Below are 9,599 nucleotides of genomic sequence, written 5' to 3'. Positions count from 1 at the left end.
CAACAACAATAATAATAGTAATAATAGCAGCTCTATTTGGTAAGTTTTGAAGAGAAAGAGGGAGAGAGAGAGAGAGAGAGAGAGAGAGAGAGAGAGAGAGAGAGAGAGAGAGAGAGAGAGAGAGAGAGAGAGAGAGAGAGAGAGAGAGGGAGGGAGGGAGGGAGAGAGAGAGAAAATTTAGCTTAAGATATTCCTATAGTTCCAACCCACCTGTATTGATAATATCGCTGGACGGATTCAGAGCTGATTATTTGTACAGGGGTATCACCCCTACCATTAAATCCTTTGGTAATAATAAACAATAATATTTAACCCTTTACGATCTTCCTATAGCGTCCGATGGTGTTCAATCAGAATACATGACACCTGCTTTTCCATCTCTCACCTTCCCTAATCACTTCACCATAGTAACGGTAACCATGACATCATAACCACGCCCTTTATTAAGCTCCTTCCATTACAGGGTCTCCACCCAGAGTCTCACGGTATTATCAGTAATGCTTTTTTCAGTCGTGAGTTTAACGAGTCCTTCTACATTGGATCTAAAACCTCTAACGATCCAAAGTGGTGGTTGGGTGAACCGGTGAGTGGGTATGGCAGGTAGGTGTGGTTTATTACTCATGTAGATATGGGTGACGGCAGTCAAGGGTACTTTAAAAACAGCTGTTTATTTTTGGCCAGGATCGGAAGTACCTATAGAAGGTAAATTAATTATTAATATACAATCAATTAATTAATTTTATAGGTATTTTTCCTACTACCTATTTCAACTATGACAGGTGAGATATTAATAGTTAATTAACCACTTAATAACTGATATTAATAACTAGTTCTGTGCCTTTTACCGAAAGAATGGAAACCGTCCTATCTTGGATTGAACAGCCAGATGCAACAAGGTCAGTATATCCTTGCATACTCTAGTATACTCTGGTATTTCCCCTCCAAAGCTATTTTGTTTACATAGATGCGTTAGTCATAAATTCCATTAAAATTTGAATTTTTGTGAATCATATATTGCCACCTGCTGCCATCCCTTGAACCAGGGATTGTACCAATGCCCATTATATAGATATAGTATTGTATTATAGCCTGAGTGTGGCACATGTAGGAAAAATTATATCATTTTTTAATTTCCTACCCCTCTCTCCTTATTAGTGTGTTTTTACTCATAAACGTACATGTGTCTGTATCCTTTTTGTTTCCTTCTTTTTCATTCTCACGGTACATGTTTATGCATCATTGCATCATGTACATCTGTACAACTTCATTTACTCGTTAACATTATCATATATTATAGTCCATTGTGTTTGGGTAAGTACACATGTACATGTATGAGTTACGTAATACCTTAGTCCCTTGGTATCTGCCCTCAGTTTTGCCTCAAGCAGATATCTCAGTCCTCAGGTATTACAGTATCACTTATACATATAGAAAGAAATTTTTGGAGATTGAAAGAAGATGGGAAACATAGCTACAGGCAAAATATCCATGAGAACGCTTATACACATCTTGAAACACGAAAGCTATTATTATTATTATTATTATTATTATTATTATATTATTATTATTATTATTATTATCATTATTATTATTATTATTATTGTACATAAAATTTTTTTCATTCATTCTTCATTATAGGCCCCAGTTCATGGCTGCTTACATCAGTGAGCCAGACCACACTGCTCACCAATATGGCCCCAACTCTACAGAAGTAAGATATTATACTGATTAGTTTTAATTAGCTGCGTGGGCGTGATCAATTGCACCCTTGTAAACCTATTTGGTAATAATTATTACTTCCATTTGCATGTATTTATTGCTCAATTTCAAAGGGTATTTATATATGTAATTCACATGTAACTTTTAATGGCTCAATTAGCAGTCATTATATTTATAATTATCAGTTAATCAGTAGTAGTTATAAAGTTATTTTTAAAATATTTGACTGTAAATTGCTGTCTATTGACTCTATTCATCCAAGCAGATGTCATTGTGTATAAAATTTAATAATAGTAATTGTTATTACGTCATAATCATGATTCACAAGCACTGAAAGATTAAGCTGTTAACATTCATTTGCATGCACATGTATGGCATTGTTATTATTATGACATTATTATTACCATTATTATTATTATTATTATCATTATTATTATTATTAATATCATTATCATTATTATTAATATCATTATCATATTATTATTAGTATTATTATTACCATTATTATTATTATTATTATTATTATTATTATTAAAACAAGAGACAATTGTTATTATTATTATTATTAATGTCATTTCTTGAGAGAAAGAGAGATAATGAGATTAATAATAATAATAATTGTTCCTCCTAACTTACTTCTCCCCCTTATTGTATTTTTCATTTTTTTAACTTCCTTGTACGCATATAAATACTAATAGCAATAATAATGAATAGTTGTTTTTGCTGTGGAATTTTTAAAAAGCATCAGTGTCACTACATGCATGTAATATAATTACTTATGCTAACAGTTGTTATTAATATTATTCTGTAGCGAGGCGGCATGGGTAAGAGAATGAATTAAAATATTTCCTGTGCCAGTAGACATTTCCTTGTTACAATTTAGTCAGAAAACATGTTCATTAGTCCTGTTTAATGCACTTACCATCACCAACCTTTAGTATAGTAGCTTAAGGACCTGTTCTAAAACCTGAAGAAGAAGTGAACAACATGATAATATCATGTTTCTTTTGCATATAATTCCCTGATTTAATGTGAAACTATAGCCTATTTTAATTGATTGTAATCAGGAACTGTGCACTCTAGAGTAGTAGATTAATTGGTTCATTGTGTCCTGTGTGATTTCAATACTGTTATAGTTGATAGTGAAACTGGTTAGCTAGAGTAATGATATAACGGTGTTGGGTATAGGAAATCAAGATCTAAATGCTGATTGCTTAAAATAAACAACACAATAATAGTTTTGGCAATTAATGTCACTCTCCCTTACTCATTGTCTTGCTCAAGAACCCTCTTTCTCTCTCTTTGTTTCCCTCTTCTCTCCCTCTCTCTCTCTCTCCCTTCTTTCTCTTTCCCCTTCCCTGCTATGCAATACAACAGTCATGAGTACAGATTAAGGTTTGTTTAGGAAGAGAGAGGGTTCGACAGTGCAGTTGCATTATGAATTCTTTCATATGGAATGTTATTAGAAAACCTGAAGCAACTATGCGTGTCCAGATGATCGTCTTAAAATGCAGTGTATTGCTGCATATATTAATCATTTGCTAGACACTTCAATGTTCTATTGTTTTTGTTGATTTTATATGAAGGAATTCATCATAACAGACGACGTAGTTCTATAATTAAATCGGGAGTATTGTTTGCTTAAGATTGTTTATTTATCTTATCTTGACCGCCTCTCTATCAGATTCAGTGTAGAATCTTTTGGTCCTTCACCATTACTCATCATTGTTCCTGGACTTATTGTTATCAGCACATAATGTGTTCAGAATTAATAACAACTGATGCATTGTTTCCATTAAGCATAAGCAAGGACTACAACTTTCTTTATTGTTTTTAGAAGCCTTGAGCAACTTACTGCTACAAGCATTGAATTTAAGGATAGTGTATACTAAGGATAGTGTTTAAGGATAGTCTCAGTACTAGAGCTACCAATTGATGATTTATTCTCCATTGCATAAGCGTGCAAGGACTAGAATAAGAATGACTTTAAAATAAACTGCTCAAGACAGAAAGAATAGTATAAGCTACTCAAAAAAGAAGAATAGCATACTAATATTTCTATCTTGAGCAACTTATTTTGTAATAGAGTAGGCTCTAGCATTGCTCCAGTGCATGCACTGGAATCAGTTAACTCAATGCTACAATGTTAGATTTTACTGTAATCTCATTAACTATAGTCTGCTCTTACCAGTCTCTTTAATTATTGCTTCTTGATCTATTGCTAATAGGTTGATGATGCTCTTAAACAAGTTGATAGCTCTGTCTCTGTTTTAATTAATGGGCTCAAAGATAAGAATCTGTACAATTGCGTGAACATTATTATAGTGTCAGATCACGGTTAGTCAATTAGGTTAATGAAAAATGTGAATCATTTTAAAAATTGTCTTAAAATTAGAATAATGATAATTATCATAATTATAATAGCTAAGTTATTAAAAATAATTAAATTGTAGTTAATTAGCATTAAGTTTTGATAAGAAGTGATCAAGTTGGTCAATGCAATTACTATTGAGCCTAATACTACGAGAAGAGTCCATTTAATTGAAGAATATTTTAAGACAAATTCGGGATGAAGTGTGCAACACTTTCGCTTGCTTCCTCCCTCAGCTCCTGAATGTAGCTCTCAACCTGAGATTGGGTGCTGGTGTAGCTTCCATGATTCTGGACACTTGTTTTGGCGTCAGTGAGTCCATCTTTTATTTCCTTGAGACCAAGTACAGGACTGCAGAGTTCCTTGACTGTCCCTGCACTCTCTTCAGTGCTAGTGCAGTTGGTTCCATTAGTTGTGGAGGTGGAGAACTGGAAGAAAAAAAGAAGAAAAAGAATTTTAATTTTTGTATCATTTTGATTTGATGTTATAATGAAAAAAAGCTTCATATATTATTACTTAATTTTTGTTTTGTGTGCATGATTCTTTTGCTTACCCAATTGCAAATGTCTTTGAGATTTTGTGCTGCTGTCTGGATCGTGACTTCAGGTAGGTCTATACTGCTGCTTTCTCCAGTGATCTCAGCTGCTTCAAGCCCAAGCTTGCAGAATGTCACATAGTCACTCTCACTTATGATTTTCTCAAGGACACTCAGACTTAGCGAAATATTTCCTAAGAGATCTGAAGGGTCTGTGGTGCCAGTGTTGCTGGTTGGAGCTCCAGAGGAAAGAGAGAAGAATAGAAGAGAGAGAGTGATGGCTGCTTCAACTCCACAGTGCTTCATTGTGATGATGGTAGTTCTTGAAATGATTTTAAAGATTTAAACTTTTAAAAAATTTTTTACTAAGTTCTTTGAACCTTTACTTTCAACTGATGGCCCTTCTCTCTTTTTCTGTCCCTTTTATACGTTTTCGTTTAGAAGCAAAGTGCTAATGAGAATGGAAGTGATGTAATTTAATTATTTTAAGTGTCAGTTTCAATATGATTCCAGTTCCAATTCATGCAGTATAAAAGCAGGACAAGCAATCATTCCAGGACATCAAACCAGTCAAAAGGAATTCAATCAAACATATTTCTAAAGCTTTCTTTATCATCTTTAAACAATCCTGTCAACAAGAATGGAGTCTTCCAAAGTCTTTACGATCACTTTCTTCTTTTATGCAGCAATTTCTGCTGCTGCATCTCTTAACACTTTCTGTCAAAAGGCCAATATTGAGTCCTGCTCTCCTTCATACAATGAGAGCAGCTGCTGTCTTTGTCGTGGTGACACTCACTTCATGCTTGATACTGGCCTTAAAACTGGCCACCGTATTTTGGTAAGTAACTCCTCTCTTTTCTCTACTACTATTATAGCTATTGCTGCATGTGCTGTACTATTTATTTATTTTTATTTATCATAGGACAATGAGGTGACTGGCTCACTCTGCAATACTGGAAGTTTTTTACAAAAAAGAAAATGCAAGCTCGAGCTTATTCCAGTCATGAGCAAGATTGCTAGTTTCTCTGTATCACTTAAGCGACTCTTCCAAAAGAAAGGAGAGGCAGAGAATGAGCTCTTCCTGACTGCTGCTGCGAAGATTGTTGCACGCTCCGTTGAAGAAAAAATATGCAACTGGGTAAGTATATATGCTTCATTCAGCCTCTCTTTCTCACTATTTTATCATCAAAAAAACTTGCAATTTATTATCATTTATTTTATTGCAGATCTCTACTCTCTTCCCTGACAAATCTTGCTCTCAGTTGCTGGCCCAGCTTCACCTTCTCTCACTGATGGAGGATTCCAGGGAAGCATCATACACAGAGAATCCTTCTTGCTCTCACAACAAAGCATGGAGAGCTGTGTGGGCCGAGTCTGCTTACTGTCGTGAAGTAGTACAGCAGTTAAAGCGGCAGTCTGAGTTGGACTCCGAATCCTTCAAACCTTGCAGCTCTTAAAATCTTCTTGCAATGAGGAGTTACTCTTACAATCTATTTATCTAGCTCAACTGGATCACTTCTCCTTCTTTCCTTACACTCTTGACTCTTTTAATCATAGTAGTCCATTGTTTTGTTTCTTATTATCATTTTAATTAATCACAATTATGATATGAACCACTGTTTCATAATAATGATAATAATAATAATAATAATAATAGTAATGGTGTATAATTATTAGTCTGGTATGAGTACAGTAGTACAATCCCTTACCACTATATACACTAAGCTATCAATTGCTTGCAATGTTAGCTCTTTGCTTATGCTTGTATACACTCCTGCCCTATATGAATGTTTACATAAACATGTTGTTTATCCTGCAACTGAACTTCTGTTATCAAGTAGTATCATGTTATACAGTGTCTGTATGCATTGAATGAACTTACTGTCTTATTTCCTTCCTAAAAATTGCTAGGAATGGCTACAATCGATGATAGCAAAGTTGTAGTACTAGTACCTCAGGTATGTTTACTATCATAATGCAGCCATACTCTCTTTACTACTGGGGAGTTAATGATATTCATTGCACACACTCTCTGCTCATTCTTCAGATTCTACCTGAGGAATATACTGATGATGTACAGCACAGCATTTATGGAGAGCTCGCAATGCTCTATGTTACAGACTCAGGTACGGAAGTTTGAGAATGGAATTATGAGTGAAAGTTGATGCTGTTTGAATCATGTATTGTGATATTTGATTTCTTTGCAGATCCTGATCTGGTCAATGAGATATATCATGTTATGAAAGAGGTAGTAAATTTTTTTGATGAATTTGTAGAGTGACTGTTGTTGGTTTTAGAATGCTACAAGACTGAAGTCTCCGATTGACATTTATTTACGAAATGAAATACCAAAGGATTTCTTTGCTGGACAATTTAATAAAAAGTTAGAGAACAAATTTATTAAAGCAACTAATTCTTTGTAATTAATTATTCATATTTATAGTCGCTATGGTGATATTATCATTATTGCTCACGTCTCTGGTTATATTAAGATTAGGTGAGACATTAATTATTAATATTTTTATTACTTATCGTAAAATTCTCCTTTTTCTAGAGATGATTTTCCATCTTCGTTTAATCTTAAAGGAGCACATGGCTATGATAATAAAAATCCACTTATGAGAGTATGTAGTACATCATTATATTTATTATTATCATAATTATCTTAATTTTGTTATAATTATTTTATTTTAATTTTGTTATAACTTATACTTCCTTTAGGCTCTTTTCCTGGCGCATGGTCCAAGTTTTAAGCCAAACTACAAGTCAGGCCCAGTCAATAATATTGATATTTATGAACTGATGTGCCGTAAGCAAATATACTTTATTAATTTTTTTTATAAATTTCATTGCATATTTTTATTTTTTATTTTATTTTTCTTTTTTAGATTTGTTGCATTTGCCACCTTCGCCTAACAATGGAACGCTTGCAAACATCAGTAACATTTTAAAATGAAGGGAAGGCAGACTATAAACATTGTTTTTAACTCTTGTCCAAATTTGTATTGTCTATAAAAATTTGGTTATAGGTGTGGCTAATTCAATTATGGGCGTGGTTAACTTGTGGGTGGGGCTGACATCCTCTCTGCTGCTGAGAAGCAGACCTCTTGTAGCTTCTTTTAGGAGAAATTTTTCGTCAATGGCCACTCCAGAAGGTGGAGTAAGCCAAAGTAGTCTTGATGATTTATCTAAAGAAGACAAGGACCAGTTTTCTGACGAGGAACATGTGCCTTCAAACTCCACCCCCTTGGCTTCCCATTTTATGATAAGAGAGAAAGTTCTTAAAGATTTACAGCAGAGAAGTTTCGCGGGAACACCTTTTGGGGAGCACTCGAAAAATGCACAACGGAAGTTGATAAGAATTCACACCAGTAAATATTTGAAAAGGCAAAGGATGCACCAGAAGAAGGAAACAAGTGACAAGGCCATCACGAAAGACCGACCATCCTCGGAAACTGAGTTATCTTCTAAAGAGACGGATTTTCTTTTGAGACGTGAAATGAAAAGAGAAAGAGCTAAGAGATTAGAAGAGGCAAGACTGAGCGGGCAAAAACTAGCGATTGACTGCAGTATGGAGGGACTAATGTCACCAAAGCAGCTGGGATCAGCTGCAAGGCAATTCAAACGCCTTTACGCCATTAATGCTCGCCATAGCACCACTAAACCATTTCACATACACTTAACAGGCCTACTGGAAGAAGGGAAACTACGTCAAGCACTCCGCGAACAATTTGACGGATTTGATCGTGTGATTCCAGACATTACCAGTAAAAGACACGAAGAGTATTTCCCAAAGGATTCCATTGTTTATTTAAGTCCGGATTCACCAAATACACTCAATCATTTGGACCCCACTAAAGTATATGTAATCGGTGGATTAGTAGATTCTAATGTTGTGAGTTCGGTGACATATACAGCTGCTAGTGATTGCGGTATTAGCACTGCTAGACTACCGATTGATGATACTATTATTAAGAAGAATCCATCTGGTTTTGTGTTAACTATTGATCAAGTTTTTGGATTATTGCTTGAAGTTGGACAAGGGAAGAGTTGGGCCGAGGCTTTCAACTCATTAATACCAAAAAGAAAAAGATGTTAGGAAAATTTTGAGACACAATCATACAATCTTATATTCCTTATTGTTTGTTGCAAAAAATATAATAAAAAATTAGAGGAAAAAAATTGATGCAGTTATAAATTATTACTATTAAGTAACTGTTAATATTAATAACTGTACTGAGTCTGCGCATAAACGGAGGCGGGTAAGGAACGTGGAGAAAAGACAAGATGGCGATTTGCACCATCCAAGTAACAAACATATGTCCCAAAGCAACCGTCAGGCAAATGAAAGAGCTCTTCAGTTATTTGGGAGACATTGATGAGCTTAGACTCTTTCCAGAAGAGTAAGTTCAATAATTATTAATGTATTATTTCTTTTTTTATTAGTGAGAATAAGCCAGAGATTCCTTCTAAAGTTTGTTTCGTGACATATAAAGAGAGAGAGAGTGTGGAGACAGCCCTTCATCTCAGCAATACTGTATTCATTGATAGAGCACTGGTCGTAGCTCAATCGAGATTCGGTAATTAATTATAATTATGTGGGCGTTAACATTAATTAATTATGAGTGGGTGTGGCATTAATTAATTAATGTAATTTTTTTTGCTTAGAAATTATTCCAGAAGAGCCGGTTGCTATGTCGTTAGCAGCACCAGCTGTAGCAGTAGCTTTCATTGATAAGTCACTACTGATAGGTAGTGGTGTTAATTCTGGTCCTCTGTTACCCACTCCACAGACCAGTCTACTGGGAACACCACAAATGGTATTTATTGAGTTCATTAATAGTGATTTATGATTCTCCTTTGATACGTATACATGTTTTTATGTTGTGTAGAAAGTTTGAGCTGATTCCGATTAAAATTAGATTTTATACAAATTTTTAAAGTTGCTCAAAATTTGGTTTAAGCCCCTGTACT

General features: G+C 34.6%; 4 protein-coding genes across 4 annotated transcripts in view; all 4 read left to right on the top strand.

Annotated features, from left to right (window-relative positions):
• The window catches only part of LOC100637672 (ectonucleotide pyrophosphatase/phosphodiesterase family member 3-like), a 13,080-nt gene extending 5,416 nt beyond the window's left edge, over nucleotides 1-7,664 (top strand). The window contains exons 7-23 of the mRNA XM_019997669.1: nucleotides 5-39; nucleotides 200-288; nucleotides 334-413; nucleotides 464-583; nucleotides 627-702; nucleotides 746-779; nucleotides 831-896; nucleotides 1,639-1,711; nucleotides 3,948-4,056; nucleotides 6,537-6,583; nucleotides 6,673-6,751; nucleotides 6,833-6,873; nucleotides 6,923-7,008; nucleotides 7,069-7,122; nucleotides 7,180-7,249; nucleotides 7,347-7,434; nucleotides 7,514-7,664. Coding sequence (XP_019853228.1) covers nucleotides 5-39; nucleotides 200-288; nucleotides 334-413; nucleotides 464-583; nucleotides 627-702; nucleotides 746-779; nucleotides 831-896; nucleotides 1,639-1,711; nucleotides 3,948-4,056; nucleotides 6,537-6,583; nucleotides 6,673-6,751; nucleotides 6,833-6,873; nucleotides 6,923-7,008; nucleotides 7,069-7,122; nucleotides 7,180-7,249; nucleotides 7,347-7,434; nucleotides 7,514-7,581 — 1,215 coding nt within the window. The 3' untranslated portion in view covers nucleotides 7,582-7,664. The remainder of the gene's footprint in view (nucleotides 1-4; nucleotides 40-199; nucleotides 289-333; nucleotides 414-463; nucleotides 584-626; nucleotides 703-745; nucleotides 780-830; nucleotides 897-1,638; nucleotides 1,712-3,947; nucleotides 4,057-6,536; nucleotides 6,584-6,672; nucleotides 6,752-6,832; nucleotides 6,874-6,922; nucleotides 7,009-7,068; nucleotides 7,123-7,179; nucleotides 7,250-7,346; nucleotides 7,435-7,513) is intronic.
• LOC109582762 (uncharacterized) lies at nucleotides 4,063-6,222 on the top strand. The gene is made up of 3 exons (XM_019997677.1): nucleotides 4,063-5,463; nucleotides 5,548-5,763; nucleotides 5,852-6,222. The coding sequence occupies exons 1-3, from the start codon at nucleotides 5,266-5,268 to the stop codon at nucleotides 6,080-6,082; spliced, it is 645 nt and encodes a 214-aa protein (XP_019853236.1). The 5' UTR covers nucleotides 4,063-5,265; the 3' UTR covers nucleotides 6,083-6,222.
• Nucleotides 7,651-8,801, top strand: LOC105313065 (tRNA methyltransferase 10 homolog B-like). Its single transcript, XM_011406191.2, has one exon. The coding sequence runs from the start codon at nucleotides 7,672-7,674 to the stop codon at nucleotides 8,722-8,724; it is 1,053 nt and encodes a 350-aa protein (XP_011404493.2). The 5' UTR covers nucleotides 7,651-7,671; the 3' UTR covers nucleotides 8,725-8,801.
• A 63-nt stretch (nucleotides 8,802-8,864) lies between these two features.
• On the top strand, nucleotides 8,865-9,513 carry LOC109582763 (serine/arginine-rich splicing factor 11-like). Its single transcript, XM_019997678.1, has 3 exons — nucleotides 8,865-9,028; nucleotides 9,072-9,205; nucleotides 9,294-9,513. The coding sequence occupies exons 1-3, from the start codon at nucleotides 8,913-8,915 to the stop codon at nucleotides 9,476-9,478; spliced, it is 435 nt and encodes a 144-aa protein (XP_019853237.1). The 5' UTR covers nucleotides 8,865-8,912; the 3' UTR covers nucleotides 9,479-9,513.
• The last annotated feature ends 86 nt before the right edge of the window (nucleotides 9,514-9,599 follow it).

Source organism: Amphimedon queenslandica, unplaced genomic scaffold, assembly GCF_000090795.2.
Source record: "Amphimedon queenslandica unplaced genomic scaffold, v1.1 AMPQUscaffold_13358, whole genome shotgun sequence".
Taxonomy (NCBI): Eukaryota; Metazoa; Porifera; class Demospongiae; order Haplosclerida; family Niphatidae; genus Amphimedon; species Amphimedon queenslandica.
This window is presented reverse-complemented; position numbering and strand designations above follow the sequence as displayed.

Coding starts and splice junctions, on each gene's coding strand:
- LOC105313065 (XM_011406191.2), top strand. CDS start 7,672: ATGGGCGTGGTTAACTTGTGGGTGGGGCTGACATCCTCTCTGCTGCTG.
- LOC109582763 (XM_019997678.1), top strand. CDS start 8,913: ATGGCGATTTGCACCATCCAAGTAACAAACATATGTCCCAAAGCAACC. Junction 9,029..9,071: donor CTTAGACTCTTTCCAGAAGA/GTAAGTTCAATA, acceptor TTTTTTTATTAG/TGAGAATAAGCCAGAGATTC. Junction 9,206..9,293: donor CGTAGCTCAATCGAGATTCG/GTAATTAATTAT, acceptor TTTTTTGCTTAG/AAATTATTCCAGAAGAGCCG.
- LOC109582762 (XM_019997677.1), top strand. CDS start 5,266: ATGGAGTCTTCCAAAGTCTTTACGATCACTTTCTTCTTTTATGCAGCA. Junction 5,464..5,547: donor AAACTGGCCACCGTATTTTG/GTAAGTAACTCC, acceptor TATTTATCATAG/GACAATGAGGTGACTGGCTC. Junction 5,764..5,851: donor AAGAAAAAATATGCAACTGG/GTAAGTATATAT, acceptor ATTTTATTGCAG/ATCTCTACTCTCTTCCCTGA.